Source organism: Catharus ustulatus, chromosome 1, assembly GCF_009819885.2.
Source record: "Catharus ustulatus isolate bCatUst1 chromosome 1, bCatUst1.pri.v2, whole genome shotgun sequence".
In the NCBI taxonomy this organism is placed as follows: domain Eukaryota; kingdom Metazoa; phylum Chordata; class Aves; order Passeriformes; family Turdidae; genus Catharus; species Catharus ustulatus.
In genome coordinates, this window is record NC_046221.1 from 98582034 (window position 1) to 98608037 (window position 26004).

The 26004-nt window shown below is 41.6% G+C and overlaps 1 protein-coding gene across 1 annotated transcript; it reads right to left on the reverse strand.

Annotated features, from left to right (window-relative positions):
- Positions 1–76: 76 nt before the first annotated feature.
- On the reverse strand, positions 77–25231 carry GLIPR2 (GLI pathogenesis related 2). The gene is made up of 5 exons (XM_033070636.1): positions 25043–25231; positions 13397–13505; positions 9814–9917; positions 2508–2585; positions 77–1659 (listed from the first exon to the last, which is right to left on the reverse strand). Exons 1-5 carry the CDS (start codon positions 25053–25055, stop codon positions 1499–1501), a joined length of 465 nt encoding a protein of 154 aa, XP_032926527.1. The 5' UTR covers positions 25056–25231; the 3' UTR covers positions 77–1498.
- Between the last annotated feature and the right edge of the window lie 773 nt (positions 25232–26004).

Genomic DNA, 26004 nt, shown 5'->3' on the forward strand with positions numbered 1-26004 from the left:
ATGTCATATGTTAATGTCCTGGAAATAAAATTTGAGGATTATTCTACAAAGACTTAGGTAACAGTAAAGGCTTGAGTAGTTCATATTCAAAAATATTTATTTTTCAGTTGTTCATGATAAGTGTCAAATTCTTGGTTACAGCAAAAAATTATAACAAACAGCATCACAGTGACATATAATCAAGCCATCTGAGTGCAGTTTATTACAACTGTGTAAACAAAAAGAACTATTTCTGTAATGGCACTGTCCATAAACCAGATTATGGCATACAAAATCTCAGCAAAAGTCAAGGGAAACTTTGCAAAGAAAACAAACCCCCAGACTGAAGCACAGTATATGAGCCTGGCCAAAATGGTCCAATCCACATTTAATCAGAGAAAAAATTGTTCCCAGAATTTTTGCTTGGCTTATTGTTAAGGATATTAAATCTTCATTGTTTTCAAGGCATCAATCCAGCATGTGAAATAGTACTATTATTGAATAATCTGAGTAAAGAGCAAACATGTCTTAATTATGACAATGTGAATACCCCTACTGTTACATTATTAAAGGAGATGAGATGATTTGGGAATGTTATTACCTGTATAGCATGACACCTTTAAAAGGTATTCCTTAGGAAATAAAAAATAAGTTACTGAGAAATAAAATCCAAAGTGCACCATCAAAGAAAGTTTTTCTTGTGCATAAATATCAAAAAAGTAGAGTCTTATTTTTCTGCAACAGAAGTAAACAATTGGATTATAATCCAAGTTACATACTGTAAACTGCAGGATGCACTTTGAACTTAAAATACACTCATCTCAAACATATTTTATGTATCAGCATCTAAAATGGGATTTTAAAAATCTTAGGGGTTTCTTTTAGATCATGCATTAGTTACATCTGGCTTGATGGCCACAGTTTTGCCAGCAGCCTTTTAGTGTTCTGTGAGATCCTCTTAATGAAAACACACAGGTCTGAATTCCACTACATTTTACACATGTACCTTTCACACAGGAAGTTTTGCATGTGTTCCATCTGCAGAGAGTAGGTCCCACAACAGCAGGAGGTAGAGACAGAACAATGAAGGTACAGTTATTAAAAAGTACTGGACAGTTGTGAGTACATAATATAATTACAAGCTGGTATCTTCAGTTTACAGAAAGCTATAAATTTGTTTGTTTAAAAAAAAAAAATAGACATCCAACATGGGCTTACTTACATGCTGACACAGAGTTCATGCAAACAATTAAAAATAAATCTTGCCCATTTTATCCCTTTTATAGAAATGTTGCATATAACTCATCCTCAAATAAATTGAGGTCCCCTCAGAAACAACAGGGGCTTGATGTGCAGATTGACTCAAGCAACATGTAATTGCTTCCTCCACAATGAGACATGAACAGCAGTATCAAACAGGAAATTTCATTGAATTGGGCTTCATTTCAAACACTGTTAGGTCCAAATCTAGGTTCACTTCTCATTAAGCAATAAGACTACCTTAAAAAAACAAAAAGAGTTATTTTCTTGGAGGAAGAACATTTTCTTCATAATAGCCTGGATTTACTACATTTCCAGCTGGGTCATATCTAGCCACCACAAAGGTTGAGCCGTCACTAGCAGATGCTTTTCCAACTCCCATCTTCTTTGTGTTTTTCCAAACCATTGCTGTGAAGTGACCTGAAGAAAGAGAAAGAAACATAAATGTTCCCTTTAGATATACCCTTTAACAAGTGAGATGCTGGGGGGAAAAACCCTAATCTGATCTGTTTTCATACCACTATTCTCATTTCCATGTCCTATATCCAAATAAGAACATGTAGCAGGAAAATCATGAAAGAAGTAGTTTGATGAGTATCTGATGTAAGATTTGACAAAGACATCACAGTCTGTACTCCCTGCAGTGTGAACAGCAGTTTTGGAAGTGACTATTATTCATTTGCTTTAACCACCTCATACTCCCCCATGTGTTTGCACGTGCAACTCTCCAAAAACCCCACTCTTTTTGTGGCTTCTTCTGCCTAGTTTAATAGCCACCCCTACACTGTTGTTCCCTCCATGCATAGGCAAATCCCAGAATCAGGGAGAAAAGCGTGATTTTCTTAGTCTGAAACAAGGTCAGGCACCTCTCTTGCTTGAGCAATATTTAAAGAACAATGTTCTCAAATGCATTTTGCACTAGATTGTCAATATGCAGCCAATAGCCTGTTCCCAATCTCCAAATTTTAGCTGAAGCGATCTCTGTGAGTGGAGTGATATAATTCAGCAGAAGTCATATGTCAATGTAAACAACAACATAGTACATTTAGTAAGACTCCTTTGTATGATTCCAATTTCTTACAAATTAATTTGCTTTACAATAAGTTGCCTGTTCAAAACTTTGAAGTTGGAGTAAAAATGCAGTACTAAAAAATCCCTACAAATTTTGCTTAGTTTCTAATTTCTCAGAGTCTTTTACACATTTGTCAGTTTTTAGCATAACAGTAGAAGTTTCATTTTTGAAAAGACAGTTCCCAGTCTGAACTTACCTGTCCTAGAAGAGAACCCTGGGTTTTGAAAGCTGTAATTTTTTATTTCACTGTACCATCTGTCAGCCACATCTTTTCCTGAAAGACAAAAGAAATGTGTGCAGAATCATGACATAAACACAAAAGTGTAGCTCACTCCCAGCCTGGCCAGTAAGATCTGGTGTAACTTTCAGCTTGGAAGGTAATGAAGACACATCTCCCTCATCTTGGGTAAGTGCTCCTGTCACCAGGCTTACACATACAGCTTTCACCAGCTCCTTCCTCCTGAAATGTGTTTGAAAATGCCTGTGTGCCACATTTTCTAAGCAAAAGGCCATACCTGTGGATGTTTACCCCGTCCAGCTCCAGGTAAACCAAAGAAAAATTAAATTTCTGATGTCTTTTAGTTTCCCATGTTCTCACAAGTGTTGAATATTTCAGATTTCTGAGTGCATTTATTTTTAGTAGTTTCTACCTAGCACTAAAGCAATTGTGAAGGTCCATTTTGAGGCACTCTGATCCAGGGTACTACAGAAGAAACCTCAAATACTTGGGAGCTGCTTCTGTGAGGAAGTCTGTGTGTCCAGCACCATCTCATCCCATCCAAGGCTTTCCCTGACAACAGCTGTATAAGGACAATCACTATGGCCAGGGATGTAGCTCAGAATCTGCAGATGCAATGCAGACAAATGTCAAATGTTACTTGTTTTCCATTACTGGTTGATAGGAAATTCTTGTGTCAAACACCAGGGGGATGAGAGGGGTCAGGTTTTTCCCTGAGCAACCTCGGTAATTAAATTTCTGCCTAGCATTCCAGGATGCATCATCCACACAAGGCCAGGAGGTTTCAAAGCAAGCTGCCAAAGCTGTTAAGCCTGCCATCATGAAGAATGCTGGTCCCTGGTGGACTGTTGGCTGCAGAAGAACAATGACTCATGCTTTGCTATTTTGCTGCAAAAAGTCTTAAACTTGCACACTTCTAGAAGTCAGACACTGCATTGACTTCTTTAAACTTCGGTTCATTGTGACTGAAGTCAGCTAAAAGGATGGTGCTGTCAGCCTGGCAAGCTGGCTGTCAGAGCCCTAGCTGATAAGCAAATATTCTATGAAATGCCATCTCTAGAGAGCTTTATGAACTGGAAATACTATAAACTTATACATCACACAGCTTGTTAGGAATGGTGCTTAGCAGAGTCAAATCATTTTTTCTACATAAAAAGGTAACAAAACAGCTCTTGCCTCCCAAAGTAAAAGTTTCAGGAATAACAATTGGTTTCTTCTTTTCCTGCTCTACTTGTGCCAAAAAACCAAACCCAGTAGACCTGTATTATGGTCTAAGTATGTAACACGTACTTATTTATTCATTTCTTTTTCTAAAGCTAAAATGAAGACTAAAAGAAAGTGCAAATAGTGACCTTTATGCAATACAAGGGGAAAAGAAAAAGCACATAGTAAAAAAACACAAACCAAACCAATCAGATCATCCTGTCCCACTCTAGATTTCATAGCTATGAAGGATTTAGATGGCAAAAATTTGTGGTAAGCTGGGTGTAACAGAAGTACAGAATGTGACTGACACATCAGGCCTTATGAAGCCCATGTATTTTACGTGTACAAGTGTTGAAGTGACTACACTACATAAGCAGGATTTTAGCAGATGTAGGACTGCATTCTCACTGCTGCCAGCTTTTTATTCCCTCTGTTAACATATCAGTGTGATATAGTATAAACAGTATTTAAACAGAAAGTCACCCCCACTCTGCTTACTGTAGCTCTGAGAAGTGTGCCTAGGCTGCACGTGACAGAACTTAAAATCTCCATAATGCAAGTATTGCAGGGCACATGAAAGCTTTGGCAAACACTAGCTCTTCATAATTAATTTGCTTTTAATTTAAAGAGTACTATTATTTGAAAAATGTTTGCTTTTTAATTCAAGGGAGATATCAATGGCATCAGGCAAGACTGCCTCAATCCTGTACCTGAAAGACAATGAGCATAGTTGAGCAGCGCAGGCTATCATGTGTTAATTCCCAGATTTCAAGGATGAAAGCTTTCAACTGACTGAGGTCAGGCAGTTAAAGCCAAGAAGTGGATCACTGTTCTCCATTTTTCACATGCAGGATAAAGTTTTCATTATACAGCATTGCTGTCATCATCCTTGAATTAAATCATGGCCTCATAAGGTGTGAGAAAATGAAGACTGGCTTTATTCCAGCAAAAGAGAAGGTCACCAAAGGACTAGGCAACTTTTGACAAACTCTGTCTTGAAATCATGTTAAATAAGTGTCTTGTAAGTGAAGGGAATGAATTGTATCTGTCACATGGCACAAGAAGTGAGAGAGAGTCCAGTGTGCAAGATATTGCCCTGTGAGAAGACAGGTAGGCACCTAGTGATTAAACAGTCTCTATTTCCTCTGGAATACTTTTCTCATTCTTTGCCTTGGTGGGACACAAGCCAAAACAGTGTTGAAAGTGAGAGCCGACACACAAGGGACTAAGGAAAACCCCTGTTTTGTACCCATTGACTCCCAGGCTTCCAGAGAGAAAACAGCACAAGGGTCAGGAGCGCATTGAGCCTACCTGCTTTAGCAGCAACCTGCATCCTCAGAAAACTGACCACAATATTTCCATTTACAGCAATTTCACGATTATAAGCCACACCATTTTGACTAAAATTTTGGCCCAAACCTGGAAGTGCGGCTTATAATCAGGTGCGGCCAATATATTGATGAGGTTCAGAAATTTGCCAACCCGGAAGCGCGAGCCCGCATGGCCTGAGCCAATCTGAGCCCACACGGCCCCGGCAGGGGAAAAGCGGGGCCAATCCAAGCCTTCCTGGCCCTGAGCTGAGCCAGTACACTCCACGATCCCGCAATTCTGTTACTAATTGGCAACTTTGTGAAAGTTGTGCAAGCATCCTTGCTGTGAACGAAAGTGCGGCTTATAATCAGGTGCGGCTTATATATGGACGAAGACCTAAACGTTGCCGACACCCAGAAGTGCGGCTTATAATCAGGTGCAGCTTGTAATCGTGAAATTACTGTAAATATATTATGGAATAAATTATGCAGTCGTATTTAGGGTCTGTTTTGATTGCTTTCCAATGTTTCATTGAAAACAGCTCCCCCTGCTCCCAAAGTTCCCCCAAAACAGAGGAAACTGGTTGTTGTTCAAAATGCTTTTCAGTCAGAAGGAGAAAAACATAGAAAAGAAATTGCTGACATCCCTCATTCCTGATCAGAGAAGAAATTATAAAGTTTACAGTAATTTCACGACCATAAGGCGCACCGGACTATAAGGCACACTCCCCGGGAGCCGGCACATTTCGCAACTTTGTAGATCAGATAAGGCGCACCGGACTATAAGGCGCACTTTTTTTTGCAGCGAGGCTCCGCCCCCAGTTTCCCCCACATGGTTGCTGGCCGAGGCCCCGCCTCAACCCGGTAGCCATTGGCCCCCGGGACCGCCTGTACCTGGCGGGGCCGGGGCATGGCCGCCACCCCTCCGTGCCGCCTCCACGGGGCCAGGGGGTGCCTCTGGAGGGGCCGTCCCGCCTCCATGGGGCCGGGGCGTGCCCACCGCTGCTCCGCCCCACCTCCACCTGGCAGCCATGGCCCTGCCAGCTCCCCCCGCGGCTCGCAGCTCACTTCCAGGTAGGAAAACTTCTGAACTTTGTCCATCAGATAAGGCGCACCGGACTATAAGGTGCACTTCCAGGTTCCGGGGAAAATTTTAGTCAAAAGGGTGCGCCTTATAGTCATGAAATTACTGTCCTCCTCTCAATAAGCACAGGGGTCTGCCCTGCAGTCAGAGCTGTAGCTTCTCTTCTGTTGCTTTGCTTCTGCAACAGGTTTATAAATATTCTGCTGGGTTTTTTATTACCCTTCCTCTTTCCACTGCTGTAAAGCACACTCAGTTTCAACACTTTCACTAAGGAAACACAGTTTGACTCCACCCTTCTCCCAGTGAGAGAGAGCTCACTGGTGCTCAGCTAGGCTGAGCTAGTTCATTTCAGAACAGGCTGAATCTCACTCTAATGAGTTTCAGTCATGATGGACAATCTTTGTCACATGAAAACTTGGTGCAACAATTCTTGAACTAATGTCCAACTGTAGTTTTGCCCAAGACTAGGACCAGAACCAGCATAGTGATTTGACTTTATTTACACAAGCTACATGCTTGCAACATGGCCACACTGATTGTGCCTCAAGCTTCCTCAAAGGGTCAGAAGGGTGACCATGCAGGCTCAGCCTATATGTAGGACTAATCTAAATTATGTCCCTTTTATTATCAAGGGGTCACTGCAGGTAAGCGGGTGCCATTACTCTTGCCTGGCCATGCTCTCATCTCATCAGTTGTGCTGTTGTCTCATTAAATGTCATTTTTAGCTACTCTCCTGGGTGAGGAGCTCGATTCTGTGTGGATGTTGAGGTGTGAGTGCCAACAACCAGTACCAGACCAAGGGTTGCATGGTACTGGTACTGCATCTGTTTGTGCTGCTCCACACATAAACACATGTCCATGCTACATGTGTTTATGTGTGTAAGGCTGGACACACATTCCCAGCCACACCATTGGGAACGCAATGCTGTGGCAGCCCTATTCCTGTATTCAGCTCCCCTCAACTGGACCAAATTATTTCTCTCAGCCCAGCCTTACTGCTTCTTCCAAAGACTGCTTTAATTCTCAAGTAATCCCACTAACTTGCCAAAAAACATTGTAATAGAATCACATAGACCATATTTCTCTGCAAATGGGCAGCACCTTGGTGATCTACTTAAAAACTAAGTTTTCACAACATTCCTTCCACCAAGGGGAAAGAGGGTAGATTTAACATTGCCTCAAAAACAAATTATCTACCTAAAATCATACCAATGGCTTTTGGAAGTAATTCTATACTTTCAACATCCCTCATGCAGGTCCTTGTTTTATTTTTCTTTATTTAACAGTATTGTATGGCCCTGGTGTTACACAGTAAGAGGTATCTGAGTCAGAGCACACTCCTCTAGGGCTTGCACAGACAGTGCTTGTGCTGCTCTGCCCACAAGTCCCAGCTTCAGGAGACCCAGATTCCTCCCATGACAAATTGGGTGATAGCACACTGTGGATATCTCTTACAAATTCTCTAGAGAGTTCATATGCTGCAGTGTTTCCACCAGTAACAGGACATGTTCTTCTCAGCCACACCAGCCATCCCAAACAGAATTCAGACATCCAGTGCTTGCCTTCAGCCTCCTGACACATGAGAAAGGAGATGAGGTATCCTGAGAAGCCTGACATAGCACAGCTGCCAAGGCAGGCTGTGGTCTCTCGCATTAGAGGCAGATGACAGCTCACTTATTTGAACACAAAGAAAAGTCTGCCACAGAGCAGTTCCTGCAGGACTGGAGGCAGGAAACAGCTGCCAACTATTTCTTGGATTACAGGGATAAACATATTTCTAGCAACAGCTTTAGGCTATGTAACTCTAAAATCCTGAATAGAATTCAAGGTATTCTTGTACTAGGAGAGAAGTCATATTAGAAGGCTTTATAGTTGAAAACTTAAATCTTCCCTGAAACAGGAAATGTATCTTCTGGCATTATTAGAGAACTCAGTAAGAGCCAAAATAAATACCATCGTCACTTTTTGAGAGAGAATACAGAGTATTCTAGAGGTTTATTGAGTCTTGCTTTATCTGGGAAAGAAACCAGAAGACACTGCCTGCCTTTGTTAAGCCCCTGAATGGATGTCTTAATCCAAATTTCAGCCTCATTGAGCAGGGTACAAATTAACTATCCAGAGGGAACTATATGAGAAAAAGAGGAAGAATGAACCAACTCCACACAGGTGAAGACTAAGCCTAGATGAGAAAATAACTTCTTTTGAAGAACTAGCTTTCTCATTATGGTACTTTGAGTGATCCTGTTGCATTGGAAATGTAGAAAAGTTTCACAGAACAAAAGAGGGTACAGCTCAGTTTTCTCAACACGGCATTTAATCCTGTGGATGAAAAAGAGCAAAACTTCTCAAAACTGGAAAGTTATGTATGGAAACTGCATTGAAGAAAACAGATCGGATCCAGAGAAAAGACAGACATTACGTAGAAGGATTTGTGTGTTGTGTTTCCAGCTCTCTAAACGGGAATTCTGTGGCTTTAATCTCGAGGGAAGGAGCAAAGGACATTAACACAAACAAGAAGAAAGAAGTAAGCTCAGGCAGTGAGTCATAGCCACTATGCAAACTGTGCTGTACATCTGTGTTTTCCCATGCTGCTATGAATCCTTTCCTCACACCCTTGAAAAGGACTGAATGCCAAATATGAGCAGATCAAATTGCATTTTTCCACCATGGGTTTCTTTTTCAACATGAAAATGTGCTCATTTTGGACTAGAGTTGGCACTCATAGAAGAACCAAACAGCATCCCTGGGACTAAAATGCACTAAACTTTCCAGGTCCTTCAAGCAGAGCCTCTAGCCTGCAGAAACAAGCTTCTGCTTCTTTGGGGCTGTGCTGGAAATTCCAGGGGTAGATTGGAATAAAGAAGGCAAGTGGTCACTTTTAATACATCCCACCTGCTGTCCCAGCAGGCTGAGGCATGAGCCCTGCCCACCGGAGGAGGCAGCAGGGAGGAGCGTGCTGAATCTGCAGCTGAGGGCTCACTGCAGGCTGTCAGCCTGACCAAAATTCAGCTCCCACACCCAAACAAAAGGCTCCCAGTTACATATTGCATTTACAGTCAGAAAATACAATGGAGTAAAATAGTCTTCAAAAATGTAATTGTGGAAAAGAGCTTAAAGCCTGTTTGCTGACAGAGAGGAGGATATTTAGTGGAAGGACATTAGCCACTGCCACTTTGGTGTCCAGTCCCCTGCTTTTGCCCCCACAAAGAGGAACTGCTGTGCAGTGTGCAAGAGACATTTTTCCACTTCCCTCACCACAGCTGTGGGCAGACCTCTCCTTGGCTGGGACAAACTAAGGATATAGGAGAAGCATGGGCATTGTCAGCTTCCTTCTCTCCTGCCATGGATACACAGGTACCACTAAAGGCAGTTCCACAGCAGGCACACACGGAGCAGCCTGGCTGCCAAGCCCTGCCTCCAAAGGGTCAGAACACACCACCACAATCCTTTACTCCCCCTGCCCATATATGCTTCTTGGTCCCAGGGTGTAGAGGTGACTGCAAACCACCAGGCTGTCCCCAGGGAGCCAGGGCTGGGCTATGTTGGACGCATTATTGAAGCAGAGGAAAACTCCAGCACTGTTGCAACCAGATGCTCTGAGCCCAAGCACTTGAGATAAGAAATTTATCAGGAGTCTGTGAGACAACAAGAGAAGAGAGCTCACCTGATTGGTCATAGGATGCCCATGCTAGGTTTTCTCCACAATTCCCATTAGCAGACTCGGAGCTGTGCTTGAGGACCCTCGTGGCAGCCAGTTCTTCTGCATACCTAGCAAAGGAATCCACACATTGGGTCAGGGACCACAGCTGCAACGAGCAGAAAGGAGAAGGAACAAAAGGGAGAGAAGGCTATGCAAGCAAGGAATTGTGCTGGAAGATGACAGGTTTAAGTCAAGTTGCAAAGCTCTGAAGCCAGAGATACTTTAAGGTTACATAGATCTATGAGTTAGGCAAAGGAAAAACACATTTTCCCTGTCTTTCAAGACCATCTGTAAAAATTCTGAGAAGGGCCAAGAAGAAATCAAAGGGCAGATCCCCTTGCACCACATTTTAACCAGCACCTGGAAATCCAATGGCCATTCTTAGCCACAGCAGCTGGTGGAAAGGGAAGTATCTACAGCAGTTGCTACAGGTGTCACCTCCTGGTCCCTCACAGGAGTAAATTAAATGTTCTCAGTGAGGCTGGGAAAAAAACCCAGAAGTGGGGATTCAGTCAAAGCAAGTGAAAACCCCCCATATTTATAAATGAAAGAAAAAACGTCAAATGCAGAAAAAGAGCAATGTACCAGGAAACAAGATGGAAGAGGAGGGGACCACATGGAGACTCTGAAGTAACAACTGTGTAAAAACCAACATAGGGATAAGCAGCACTGTTTCTATAGAATTTGACATGTGTGGGATGTATTTTATTTTGTTAGAACAATAAGGTTAAGTGGAACATCATGGGTAAAACAATTACTCTCTTTATCGACCATTGGAAAGGGTCAGTACAGAGACAGGGAAATTGGAAAGACCATTTGTTATTTCTTATAGTGGCAACACAGAGAGTCATCAGGTCATAGATTTAAAATTCAAGTGAGACAAAGCATTTCTTCCACACTGTGCAGCAGAAACGTGCAGCAGCACATTGCCACAGGACAATGCAGACACCAAAGCACACGTGAGTTTGAAAAATAGAGAGGCAAATTCACAGTGTATGGATGTGGGGAGGAATCTTCATTGCATATTGAACAACAGCAACAAATTAATGAGGAAACAACTTATTAGGTAAACTGTAATTTCCAGGATGAATCTGTTATTTCCAGGAGAAGATAATGGGGGAAGGATCACGATTGTTTTGTCCTCCTATTCCCTCCCTAATCATGAGTTACTGGCATCTGCCAGAGACATGAATTTTGTCCAGCTGAACATTTTGACCCAAGCTAGTACTTCAGTCTTTAGGTTGTAATTTCCTTCTGCCCCAATCCTCCCACATAAAAAAAAAAAGGCAAAAGGAAAAAAAATGAAAAAAGAAAAAGAAAATAAAAAAGAGTATTTAGCCACATCCATTAATTTACAGATAATGAAAACTTGTCAGTTGCTAGATCCTGGACGTGAGGATCTTTAGATGCTATCTCTACAGTCCTGTAATTTTTCTCAGGATCCTCATATCCTAAGTTAGAGGCAGGACTGGGACAAAGTACACTTTGCAGGTGGATGAAGCTGCCAGGGATTTGAGACAAAGGGTGTTTAATCGACTCCAGCTTAGGCAGTTGGAAGCATGAGATTTTCATCTGAGATCATCACCCAATGCTTCATCACAGTCAGACTCAAACAGATACCTGCTGAGGCTGACTCATCTCATGTTAAAACATGGATCCAATAGTCAGTTCACATGCCACAATAACTGGGCCTGAAAATAGTAGGAAACGTACCATTCTCAACATGGTAGAGAAGCACAGAAAAGTACCCAGAGATACACCAGATACACACCAACAAAGGTATATATGTATAGGATATGTATATATATATAGGAGAGATATAGATATATATAGGATATATTTATATATATATTATATACCCAAAGAAAAGGTGAAGTTCTTCTTTCAATTTAAGAATATGAAAAATCTGTCTTGACAAATATGAGATTTCTTAAATTCCATGTCTTTTATTCAGACCAAAATATTTCTTGTTCTATCAACCAGTTTTACCAGTCTCTGAACATGTCTTTTAATTCTTACAAGTTATAGACCTCAACCAAAGAGAGGTTTCCTATTGTTGTTCATCACAGCAGGGCATCAGCTGAGACCAAAGATGGCTGTGAGGAATTTCTGAAGGATCTAAAAATACCCAGCAAGGGCAACAGTACACTTAGAGATAAATGTGGAGCAATGTATATTTGCTAGAATAATCTGAACTATTCTTACAAGCCGACTTGTTCAAACCAAGTGTTGCACTTCTGAGACCAAACAAGTGCTATTGACAAGTCACTGAAATCTCTTCCTCACTGTGAGCATGAAAAACAGAAACAAACAAAAAAACCCTTAGAAGAAGAGAAGGAAAGTCCCAGCAGATTACAAGGTTGGTGAATGAGTCACTGGCATTCCAAGTCCTAAGAATACTATATCCAGTTACAATGATGTCTCAAGAGAAAAAGGAAAAAAAAAAAAAAAAAAGAGAGAGAAAAAAAAAGTGAAAAGACCAAGATTTTTCTTGCTGCCAGAGGTCATGTCCACATGCAATTTACATGGTGTGTTGTACAGCACAACATCTGGGAGAAATCTAGGAGTTGGAGCCAGTTCATCTGTGTGACATCCGTGTGACATCTGTGTCCCATCATGCTGGGACAATAAATCAGTTCTGGAAAGACTACAGCATCTCTGTCTCCCAGTCACCCAGCACAGAGAAATCTGCATGGTTACAGTAAAGCTAATGGGAGGAGATCTTATGCCTAGAGTAAGGATCAAACTGCCCACCATTTAGTATAATTTATCTTCTGAATAGTTTAATCAGCATTTACTCCTTCAGTGATCTCCTTTGTACTGTGAGGATCAGCATGAAAAAGAATTGAAGATTTTTAAATCTGCTTTATGAAAAGATTGCTGTAAAGAGAAGGGAATTAATCTGGTTATCGTAATTACAGTAAAGAGGACAAGCAGTATTGGACTCAAACTTCTGTAAGAGAGACTCAAGTCAGAAAGCAGGAAGATGGATTCACTGTGTGTTAGATTGAGAAGAAGTTGTGCAGTCTTCAACACTGGAGAAGAGGCAAGATGTTTCCTTCCTGAGAGAACAGAGAACATCTAATACTTTTACATTTGGGACTGGGAGATAGATAAATTAATCTGAAATTACTTCCTCCCAATCTTAGACCAGTCACCACTTCTTGCGATGAAAAAGTTATTTTCTCACTATTTCAGCAGGAGTAGATATTCTCCTGCAGATGACAATCCCTCATCTGACAGAAGGGGTGGTGAAGCATATTTTAGACAACTGCCTTCTGCAGAGAACACCCACCAGTGCAGACAGATGTGGTCCACATCTGTAAAAGGCACCAAGAAAGATTTATACAGCTATGACCACAGAAGTGACCAGCTGCTGCTGTGTGATGGAAAAAGAGGGGATGAAAGAGTCCCTCACTTTCTACTCAGTAAGTCTTCACTGGTTATCAACATGTCAAAATGCAAATATCTTTGCAGTAAACACAGTCAAACCTAGCAGACAAAAATACCACAAATCTCATTAGAGGAAAGAAAGGACTGAACTCACTGTTGGGCTCCTCTGTTTAACTTCTTGCAGAGTTTTAATGGGGGGACTCCATGTTTCTTCCTGTAGTCATTGTGCACTTTCAAGACTTCTTCAGCAAATTGTTTGGAAGCTGAAATCACATTAAAAAGTGAGAAAGGTTTGTCAAATACAGACATTAGTGAAGACAGAAGAAGCATACCCTGTACCTGATATGCCACTGGTGCAGGCTGGACATAAGAACACAAGAGTACCACCCTCATTACCTGGCAGCTGGGTGAAACAAATCACTAATGACTTCCATCCAGAAACAAACTCTAACAGACAATCCCATTGGGAAGCTATGGACTCACCAAAGGTTGAAGAAAACTGTGATCCTTACTGCTTTCCTCAATAGCAAGGTGATTTGACATTAATCAATCAGTTTGTTTAAAACAAAGTTTAAAACAGAAATCGGTTTGACTGCCTTTCATCCTAACAATTAAAATCGGTGCACTGCATCACCATTCCAATCACAGAGTAAGCAACAAATAAGTCCATTAAGGAGATGCATTAAAAATGTAAATGATTGTCCCTTTATGCAAGAATTGTCTGTATCAGTCAGGGCACCACCTAAAGAGAATGAATATACTAAAATGTTTACAACTCTTCAAGTTCTTAGAAACATGCACTATTCTTGTAATTAATTTTATAGTACAAATTCGTAGAAATCTCAAAATGCAGCTTTATTTGGCTCAAGACAAATAAATGTTCAAAACCAGCAAGAGGTAAGGAAAGAAACAGCTACTGTGGCATGGGTTTTTATATTTATTAATGATTCATCAGCTTCATTTCTGAATATCCCAATTAGCATGACTACCATAATTTTCCTTGTAAGACATTTGGGAAACCCAAAGAGATCGCATGACTAGAAAGCATTTCCTGCTATTAACCTTAGATTTCTCAACTTCCTCTCACTGCTTGATCCTAACAACTAAAATCAGTCAGTCATTCTCTGTTGTATTAGCATATTCTCTTCTGCTGTTTGTAATGATGCACTTTCCCCACAACAGAGCTGTCAGTTTGCACACACTGCTCTCAGAACTTTTTCCCAAAGTGATTACCCAGCTCACTCTCATGCTTTAGGCTGTTCTTGGAGTTCTCTCCAGTTTCCTCAATAGCACTGGGATAATATAGCAGCCTAACATAATCTCACAATCCAATACACATAAGAAAGTCATTACAGTTTCATGCAGTACCTTAAATCTTTTGAACACAGTCTGAGGTTGGGTTGACTCTTTCCTGATCGAAGTGCCATTGTGGACATATATCTAATATATTCACCATAAAATGCTTTCAGGCTCACTTTTTTCGGTATCAGTTTGTTGGTATAACACATCAGCTCTCATGAACAAGGTGACATCTGCCCGTCACCTTCCTCCTCTTCAGTTCTCTCTCAATTTTGTGTATCACATGTTGCACATCATCAGAAAAACAGGCACCTCCCTTGTACTCAAGCACACAAACTCCCTTTTCCTAATGAACCTGTCCCATCACTCTTGTTACCATCACACACTCAGCTCACTAATTCTATCAGGCCAGAGTCCTAAACCTTTCATCTGCTCTGTTATAGAGGTAGCCAATTTCTACGGCATCTATCAGAAGTCACTGAGGAAAGAAAGCCTAGATCCAATTCAACCCCTTCCCCTGATGCAGGGGGTCCAAGTTTTCAGCAAGGAAATGTTAAGTCAGCCTAAAAATTAAAGGTATTAAAAAACACAGCTTTGAAAGTTGGATCACATACTCCAGACTACTTTTCTTTTTTTTTCCGCTTGAGACCATGCTAAACTTCAGGCTGTTATCACCTAGACTTAATATCCCACCCACTCAGCACTGGATAGTAGATAAACAATCCGACCTGCAAGTACAGATGTTTCTATCCAAATCATTTGCTCACAATGACAACATCAAATTGAAATTCTAATTAAAAAAAAAGGCAACTGAAATACAGATTTTATCAGTGCTCAGCCCATACAGTAACTGAAATACTGCATAAAGTATCTCTGTATTAACATTCTGATTTACAAAGAGTAACAAATCATAGACAAAACTGAGTTGCTTGTAGCTACAGCAGGCATTGCTATGCTGTCCCTGGAGAACCTCCATCCTCCCCTTCCCTCAAAGGTGGCTGCTATAGAAATGCTTATCTTCTGTGACTCAAACTCATGTGCTAACCACCTCCCTCTGTACAGCTTCTCCTGTGCCTGGTGATGTGTGGAGAGGGACGCCCAAGTGCCAGATAAATTTCAGATTTGTTTCAGAAGGCACATTAAGTTTTTCCATTTTATGAGTGTTCCATACACTGAGAAGCCAGGCATTAAAAGTGAGAGTTAATGGGAGTTTTCAGGCTCCCACCCAAATGGGAACAGCTTCCCAAACAGCTGTGGAGACATACTTCTTTCCCTTCATGTAAACTGCTAGAAGAAAATTATTTTCTGCTGCCAGAGAGTTAAGTTTGGTGATGAATCATTACACAGCTTAATAAGTAAAACAACTGAAGGTATTAGATACAGTTGCTTGCTCCTCAATATTCAATTATTTGCCTCTGATTCTTGTTCTTCTGGAACATTGGCTAAGATAATGGCAGCATGTGACGAATTTCTAGGCTATGATGTGGTACAGAGCGTACCTTACAGCTGTTATGCTCTTGGACTTCCAGTTTCATTAAACAATTTTGTGTGACAGGGAAAAATAAGCAGAGGGATCTAGGTTGCCTTTCCTCATCACGTTTGTTTTTCAGAGAATTTTATTTCTCTATTCTTACTGTCTCTAAACAGTGCCAATCTACTCCGTCTTTCTTGCATTAAGAGCTCTTCATGCCTGAGTCCATACAGCCTCCTCTTAGGGGCACCTTCTCCTGCCATTTCTGCCTTAATTTGAGCCTCAAAACAGAGGTGAATTACCCAAACATGTGTTTCACAACCCGAGCTGCCCTGCATCACCTTTGCAGCTGTCAACTGCACCTCCTCCACTGGTCTTGTGGAGCTGCAAGATGGTAACAGTGATATCAGATAATCGTTCCACAAAGCACCAAATCCCTACACAGCATAAATGCTGTGGGTAGCCTTTATGTCAGCACTCAGGACACACAACATTACAGCAGGCATACACATGACTAGCAAAACAGGCATACATTTTTGTGCCTAAATATCCACCCTGGTGACTCAAAAATGAGCCCTGTATCAATCTCTAGAAGTATTGTTTCTTCTCAGTGCTTTTTGTCCTATTGTTTATGGATTAACCTTCACTGGTAATGTTTTACTTTCCATAAATGCTAAGTTTTTCTATTCAGACTGCAAATAATTAATATATAATGCTATCAACAAGAGAGAGTTGGGACTGTTCAGTCTAGAGAAGACAAAGCTTTGGAGTGACCTTGTTGTGGTCTCTGCTTAAAGGAGCTTATAAGAAAGATAGAGGCAGACCATTTATAAGGCCTGAAGTGATACAACAAGGGGTAATATGTTTAAAATGAAAGAAAATAGATTCAGGCTAGATGTATGGAAGAATCTTTTTATGATGAGGGTGGTGAAACACTGGCACAGGCTGCCGAGAGAGCTGGTGAATAATCCATCCCTGGAAACATTCAACGTCAGGTTGGATGGAGCTCTGAGAAACCCAATGTAGTTGAAGATAGACCTTCTCTGGGGATTGTATTAGAGGACCTTCAACACTCTCTTCCAACCCAAATTTCCCTGTTACTATGAAACAAACCTCATTCAGAATCCTACACAGGATCTCTGTCTCAATCTCTCTTTGAACCATGACAGCAGTCTCAAACTTTTCACCCAATGTGTGCATTAGAGGTAAATTGAGATAATGACCTCAAATTTCAATCTTCCCCCAAAAACAAATAACTAGAAATGTGCTCATATAATAACAGGACACTGCATGTTCCTTCCATGTTACTCTTTTGGTCCAGAACCTGGGCAGAAAGAAACTGCCCTGCTTCCAGCCAGGCCACTGCTAATTTTTGCAGCAGCATACGAATTTCTCACCTGACATGTACATTTTTCTATTAATATTGTTACTGTCTGTTTTCTTCCTCTTTCCAGTAAATTGTTTCTCATTGCTGTTTCCAGTAAATTGTTCTTAGCTCAACACGTCTTTATATTTTGTTTCTCCAATTCTTCTCTCCAGCCACCTATGGGTAAGGAGAGAGGGGACTGAGAGCAATGCATCATTTGGGGTGGTTTCAGTGGGAACACTAAATTGGAGAGTACCATTCCTAAACCACAACAGAAGCCAAGTGCCAGAATACATGGAGAAGACACATGCAAAGTAGATAGAAAACATATAAAAGGTAATCAAGGAACAGTTTAAACATTGAGTTTAAAACTCGGCTTTAAAACTGAAATCCCTTCAGTTTTCCTTGATTCTGCAGAATTGCTGTACTCCACCCTGGAAGCAGAAGTGGGTTATGGAATAAGAATGCAGCAAATACAGCTTTTAGTATGCCAAACAGGTTTGTGGAAAAATTAATTTGGGAACTGTAAAGTAATTACATCAAGAAGTCCTTTGTTACTGTCCCAGGTAACTGATACTTCTATTGTGACAAACTTCTCAAAGTATATTCACCAACTGGAAACAAACAAAATTCTCAAGTAAAACAGATCCCAGCTTCTAAAGATCACAGTTGTATCTAGACTCTAAGAGAACTGACATTTATTATTAATCTTTATTCACATTTGAAATGCAACTCTCTGGAAACCAGCCCTAGCTGAGTCTTTCTCAGTCTGAGAATTCCTTCTATGGAGAAGTGATGGATGTGCAACTGATATGAGAAATGCTAAGAAGACAGGCATGTTCTATTGCACTTTGACTCAGCACTTTGGTTTGAAGCCACAAATGCTTCAGGGTGGTCTCATGCTGGCTGGTGTCTGCAGCAACACAGGGAGTGAATGTTCCATGCTTCTTTATGCACGTATTTCAATTTCTTCCCTCCCATTTGGGACTGCAACATCTTCCAAGACTGGTCCTCAACGCTATATGTCATTTGGGAAAATGGATCTGACAGTCCAATTCATGACTCATTTCCAGCCATAAAAACCGATCTCCCTCAGTGTTAAACTCCCTTTTTCCCTAACAAAACTGGCTGGTTGGTTGGAAATTTACAGAAGAAATGAAACTGTGCATAAATCCTGGAGGAAAGGAAAGATAAAATCATACTATGTTTAGAAAGCATTGTATCCTGGGTGGAGTTTTCTTGTCTCCTTTTACACAATCAAGAATTCAATAAAGGGCAAGATCTCCATCCAATACAATAGGCATTTATGAGATATCATAATTGTTGGTACATGATTTCCCTTCCAACCTGAATTATCCTGTAACCTTACAGAAGAGAAAGTATCGCTGATGAAAGTGAAAGGAATTGGGAGTTATAATTAGATGCTAGTTTAAATGGGAGTAGTTTCCTGGAATGTTCCTATGTTTGCTGCTCAAAATAGCTTTCCCTTCAGCTCAGGAGATCCTTCTTCAGGGAGGAGTTTCTGTGATGTTTCCCAGCATCCAGTTTTACCTGAATTGGCTCACACACCTGCTTACCACTGGGGTGAGCTTCGGGACAGCCGTAAGATGTCTGAGTTAACTGGATCTGATGGACAAGAACCCCACTTATTTTAGTATCTTGGTTGCTCTACAGCAAACCGGCAACTTAATAACCTTGCATTTTCCGTGCCACATGATTTAACCCACTCTTCTCCCCCATACCCAATTTGGGGCATGTGGTCTGAGAATATGAAGCTGCCAACGCAATAATGTTTCAATGACATCAGTCATGTCACTGTTTGATTGCAAATCCTATTCTTGCTCTCTAACAGACAGTGCTGATTACTTCCTCACTTAAAGCCTTTTATAAACAGTAAGGCAATTGACTGCCCTGATTAAAAAGGAACACCTGGTAAACTGGAGGCTGCCCAGCTCTGAGAGGCAGCAGAGCCTTACATGATACAGGCATTCAAAAAACAAGCAGCATTAATCAGCAGTCTTGAGGTCTTGAGCACTGACAGAAGCAAGTTTTCACTTTCACTGGAGGCAAGGGCATAAGAAGTCCTTGGCTTGCAGCCCCTGTCTCTTCCAAACTGACCAACAATCAGGACAGCAAGCTGTCACTTCCATGAAATGCTCATCTTACATTAGGTTGGAACTGACTGCTCATCATCTCCAGAGCAGCCAGTCCTGGCTTTGCATGAAAGACAATCAAAAGAGTTGTTTTTATTACTGTTCTGCCAGGGAGGACACCTGAATATTGTAATCATGCCACACACCCACAGGGAAAATAGTAGTAGGCAGCTAATGTGTATGCTGCTATCCCTTTTAAAAAGGCCAAGGAGACTCTCCCATCAGAAAGACCTTCTATTCTTAAATCCAATTACCTCAGAATTCCTAGGGCACATGCACTTCCAAATACAAAGCCACAAGTGACCTGCATGTGTTAGAATCACATTATGCAGGAGAAGCAATTCATGTAATCTTCTCCATCTCTTCTTTCCCCATCACTGTATCTGCTTAGAGTTTATAATTACAGCAATTTATTGAAGAAAATAAGGCACAACTATATTTACTAGTGAATTTTGATTAACTGAAAAGAAATAATTGAATTGAAATGGAATAATTTTTTGCTATTCATATTTTGGATGCTGCATGTTCTTAGGCTCTGTAGATGGACAGCAACAGACATAATTTTGATTTTACCCAGTGCCAATGTCATTTTACATAGCACTGCTAACCGTGTGGTGTCAACCAAAGTCTTTGGAAAGTGAAAAATTGTGCAAACAAGAACCAAAGGGAGATAGAAGAACTATCCCATGTCTCCTGGGATATACTCCTTCATTTTACACCCCTACCATTCATGTTCTATCATGGTTTGGGGTAGGCATACCTGAACTAGCTTTAATCTCATCAGCTGAAATATCCTCCCACCTTGCTTTTCTGCCAAGGACATCCAAGATAGCTGTGGCAATGCCCAAAGTATGTTTACTCATGCACCTCCCTGAGGCATGGAAATATGGCCATGCACATTTCTTCTGATCACTGATGTGTGTGAACTCACCTACCCAGGAGCCAAGTCAGGCAGGGAGGCACAGAAATCTTTCTTTACTCACATTTACTATCAATTACATCACCTCTTTTTCATCCCTCTGATCAACAGGTTAAACTCCAGTTCTCACAATTCAGAATCTTTTAAGAAAGATTTATTTCATAGAACCATAGAAGAATAGAATGGTTTGGATTGAAAGGCAACTTGGAAGGTCATCTAGTCCAATCCTCTAGTCCAATGAGCAGGGACACCTCCAACCATACCAGGTTGCTCAGAGCCTCATCTGACCTCATCTTGAACATTTCCAGGGATAAACATTAAATGATATTTACAGTGACCTAAACAGGCCCATATTGGTTTCCTACACAACACCTCAGACTCCTATCACCTCCTCACACCTACTTGCACAGGAGCCAGTTGTGCACAACGGAGATTGGGCAACTGCACAGCCTCACCTCATCCCCCTCTGTGGGGCCATCCAGCCCAGCTCTGGCTGCTGTTCAGACCTTCACAGTCTGGGCAGAACTTGCCTACATCTGCCTGTGAAAACAGAACAGAGATAGGCTCCAACTTATCTTTCAGAGAACAGCACAGCCTCTACAGAAAGAGAGATCTGTAGCCTTCTGGCCTGTTGAGATAAATAACAAACAACAACACAGTTAAAATCAAAATACATGTTTTCTCATACTTTTTGTTCCTGCACATAGAGCACCAACAGAAGCAAATTCAAACCCGGGCAAGACAGACACTACCAACTGCACTGATAGAAAATGCAGGGTTTGCATGTTTCCAGTAATAAAAGCTTTCTTCGTGCTCAATTTTTTTTTTTTTATGTACAACACAATAACATGGGAAATCTTGGTAGGTATCTCAGTTACTACAGACCATCCCATTCTATCTTATTCTTCCTGAGTCCTTCCCACTTTTTTTGGTATTTATCTGCCTTGAACATGAGGAGCTAAGGGTATAATCTAACAGCTGATAGGAGCAACTGCTGTTGCATGGGCTGGCTGCTGCATTCTCCTCCCCCACCAGAACCCTGATGGTTCAACAGACAGGTAAAAATTGGATATATCCCTGGAAGACTTTTTTTTATCTGCTATTTATTGAACTTGAACCCAACAATCAATGTCTTCTGCACACAACAACTGGAGATGCAGGGCTATGAATTGAATTAACTTTGGTTTTGAAATGCCATTTTCCTACTACACCTCCAGTTCAGTTCTGCCGGAAAGAAAAAGACACTAACTTGTGTTACCAAGTTCTGCAAATATCCCAATGTTACCAAATTCTAAAGCTCAGTTTCTAACAGCTCAGAATAATCCATCTTCCCTATCCTCACCACTACTATAAAACCAGCCAGCACAACTGTTTGTCATTTTGGCAGCTTGGGAGTATCTCATTTCTCAAAAAGCAAACAAATCCCTTGCCCGTATTTTTCTCATGACCTGCCATGGCTGTCTCTTACCAGGATGCTGAAGTACAAGTCAGCATTTCAGCTGAAGATGTAGCTTGTTCTGCAGAAAACACAATAGTCCTTTTTACTCTGAAGATGCATCTTAAGAGTTAAAAACCAGCACATGCCTCTAAATGAGATTAAAACTAGCATGGAAAGCGGCACTGAGTCTGGTTCCTGTCTCTTTTCCTTTTGTCAAAACCCCTTCTCAGCCCCTCTTTGTTTTTTTGTACTGACTCAACATGCAGAGCAGTTGAGAAACTCCCAGCCCTTTCTCCGGAGTCCCACCCACATTTACAGAAGGGTGGGGGGGAAGTAGAAACAGCAGAAAAATAAAACCAAACTATAAAAAGAAACCCAAACTCTGTAAAATGATCTCAGTATTTACTGAGCCTGACCTTGACTTTTACACCGACTGCACCCACTTGCCAGGATGAAGAGGGCTATTCCCCCGCAGGGAGCAAGAGGGGCAAGATCCCTTCCCCCACGAAGCTGAACCCGGGGGGAAGTGGGAGAAATAAGACTTTTAGCAGCCTTTCCTACCACTATCCCAGCCTTTTCAGAGACTCCCACTGCTCAGCAGAAATCCACGTGCTCCAGAGCGGAGGAGTGGAGCTTGCAGCCAGCTGCTTTCCTGAGCATCGCCTGCAGCTGCCCGCAGGGATGGATATCCTGGATCTCCAGCTGCAGCAGGGACAGAGCCCTGCCGGCACGGCAGTCCCAGCAACAGGGCAACCAAGAGCTGCCAGCTCACCATTCCCTCCTTTCCTGCCGAAATACTTATCCCTGTCTGTTTGGTTACAGCTCTCTGGGGTCTGTGGGGCCAGCTGCTTGCATCCCCCACTGATCCAAATGGTGTCTGAAAAGAGAAGACCTGGGGGAGGACAGAGGAGGTCTCTGTGTTTGGCTTAAGTTTTTGCAGGAGTTATGAGCACAGGATGAATTTTTCTGACCCTGACAAGGAAGTTTCAATATGAATTTGGTTTCGTCAGCCTGCAGCTTCCAGGAAAGAAAGCTGAGTCAGAGATGCTTTCAACACTCAGCTGTATTCAATGAAACAAAGAAATGCTCGTCTCTAGCTCTGACACTTGGAATGAACATTGCTTCAAACATAACCAAACAACTAGCAATACAAAGTTACATTAAAGTAGTGGCCCCGCTTGTCATGAATTAGAGCATCCTTAAATTAAACCTTCAGGGAATCTCTGCCTTAATCTTTCTGACCCAGGAGAGGAGCAAGGAATCTGTTTTGAGGTCAAGCAGATCTGTCATGCAACCTGTTACACGTTCATGTACAGTACAGAGAAATGTGTCTGCATCACACCTTAGGAGTACTAGAGCAGGAACACCTTTTGTATTTCTCACAAAACACAGAGGAAGTAGTGTTCTGAAAAACAGCTGCTCTCCCCATTCAAAGGCAAGCCAAACTGAATGATCTCAGACAGGAATTTGAGGACCTCAGTGAACTAGAAAGGGCAGATGAGATTTAGTCAATAAACCAATTGTCAGGGTAGGATCTCAGTTTTTGGTTCATCTGAAAATACTGCACACAGCTCAAAGACAATAACCTGGACCCAGTTTAACATTGGTTTGAAAAGTGTGACACAACTGACAAAACATTTTTAACATGTACCTAGATCTCAACCTCTATTTGTATGACCACCTAAGGATGCAAACATTACCTAAGCCTTGGCAGAGGTAGTTTCTGGTCTGTCATTGTTCCCAAGTTTGTAAAAATCAGCTAATGCACAGCAATAAATGCGTAGGGGAAAAAATGAAGATAGTAATTGTCTTATGACTGCTCTAGCAATTTGCATGTATTAAAACAAAAGAAGATTTTTATTCTTTTGGGGACTGGGAGGTGCACAGTGGAGTATCTCTGCTGCTTTTGCCCAATGTGCTTTGCTAATGTAATGGCACTACACTGATTTGGCATTTGTACTTCTCATGATGTTAGCATGGGAAGTGCTGAACTTGATACTTCACATCAACTACACTTATTCAAACTGTTATAGGGTTATTTATCCCAATCTAGCTGCCAGGATATGAGGCCAAACCCACCCACTGGCAGCTGGACTTTCAAAAAAAAAAAAAAAAAAAAAAAAAAAAAAAAAAAAAAGCAGGTGGTTTGTCTGGACTGGGTGTCATACTAGTCAGCCTTCTACAGCCACATTTGCAGACAGCTCTGATCTCATCTAGAAAGCTGACCTTTAAAAACAAAGAAAAAGGGGAAAAAAGCTGAGGCCCTTTAAAGTGTTACTCAAGGATTTTCCTTAGGTTTCTCTGGAGGCCTATAGTTTTGAGTTAATCAAGTACTAGGTTTTGCTGAGCATGTCCCCATATGTGCTGTTCACACACAGGACAGACAGACGACATGCCACCAAGTTCTGATTTGTCACAGAAACAAAGCCCTAAGAACAAGAAATCCCATCCAGTTTCACAGCTGTTTCAGAAACTCAGGGCAGTTTTTCACTCATGGCCTTAACAGGACAAAGGTGAAGGAAACCCGGGGCACTGAGCACTCCCTTCTTAAGGTCTCTGACTCTTTGGCAGGTTTAGGGAAGTCTCTTCCAGCCTAAACCCAACAGGGTACACAGACAGAGAGACAGACAGGCAGCAGCAGCAGGGAAAGGCTTAAAGAACATTTGCACAGCTGGGGAGAGACTTAGGAGCTGAGCAAGGCTGTCCTCAGTTAAATGGTAACCAAATCTTACATTTAAATCCTTCCGACAGGAAGGGTGATAAGGCTTACCCCCCTCGAAGCATCCTGCTGTTTATCCTGCAAGGCTAATAAGTTTTGTCAGACAGCAAGACGCAAAAGAACTTTAAAGCTACAGGATTCGTAGCCATTATTTTACAGCAGAGCAAAAGCACTTTAGGTTACAAAATACAACCTGTACACGAAATACAACTACCTCTACACCGTGCAGGCTGAGGAGGGGGGTCGCTTTTCTTTTCCTTTTTTTCCAATCCAACCCTTTGTCAGAGAGAAAGCTCCTCCCAGGCTGTACCATGCACAAGTGAAAGCAGCCTTCTCCGAGGCAAGCCGCAGAACGCTTCGGCAGCGCTTTGCAAGCAAAACCAGGCACGGACTTTGTGCGAACGCACGGCCAGCTGCACGAAGGCATTTGCTCACCTGATTTCCCCATGACCAAGTGGCTTTCTTTTTTGTTTGTTTGTTTTGTTTTTAATTTCACCGGCTTCCTCCTCTCTTGGCTGAGTTTGCCGCTAAGTGCCGGGATGGAGTGTTCGCAGTTTCAGCTCAACTTCATTCGCCCGCGACCGCTGCTGGAAAAAAAACTCAGCAGCACGAACCCGCTACCGCCCCTTCTTGAGCGCTGGAATAAGCCTGCCCATGCCTTTATAAGGCATAAGGACACCGCTCTTTTTCATGAAAAGATCCTGGTTAGGGTCAGGAGCTATTTATCCTCCACAGCAACCAAGCAGCTCCAAAACACCATATGTTTTCACATACCATTTTAGCTTAGTAATTGCATCTGTCTTCTGATAAGAGTAGGCTGTGAGAAGAAATTCTGCTGACAAATAGCTCTGCTGCCACAGTGGGTATAGCTCATGGGGTTAATTCATACAGCTAAATGCTGTTGAAGTTTTACCCTCTTGCTGTACGTAAAGTTGAAACAGAAAAGCGATAAAGAAAAGTGATAAAGTAAAACTACATTTATGTCTAAAATGAATCACTTCCTGCACTGTTACAACATAGTCTGTAGAAGGTATTAGTAAAATAAGATTTTGCAGGTTAAAGAGGAACTGTGCTGATGGTGTGTTTCTGTGAAAAGCATTGGATGTATGTCTCGTTTTATCTGTGTAAGCACGCTGTGCCACCACTATCTTCACATTACATCAAAATGCCTCAAGCTAATCTGGCAAATATTAACCACTTTAACTACAGTGAACATGATACTTTGATTTAACTTCAGAAGTGCTGCATATCTACAAACAATAATTCAGTTACGTGTTTCCAACTTTCATCTTCTCATCAAAAATCATCTGAGGTTAATGCTTCCCAATTTTTTACAATGCCTTTCACTATTTCAAGGTTCTTCTTGGGTTTGTGACAAGTCTGCCAGCTCAGCAGGA

Bases quoted from the DNA above. Each gene is read 5' to 3' on its own strand.
- GLIPR2 (XM_033070636.1), bottom strand. The intron at 9,918-13,396 runs GTGAGTTCAGTC...TTCCTTTGCTAG, and splicing joins TTAAACAGAGGAGCCCAACA to GTATGCAGAAGAACTGGCTG. The intron at 1,660-2,507 runs GTAAGTTCAGAC...CTCTTTCTTCAG, and splicing joins AGGGTTCTCTTCTAGGACAG to GTCACTTCACAGCAATGGTT.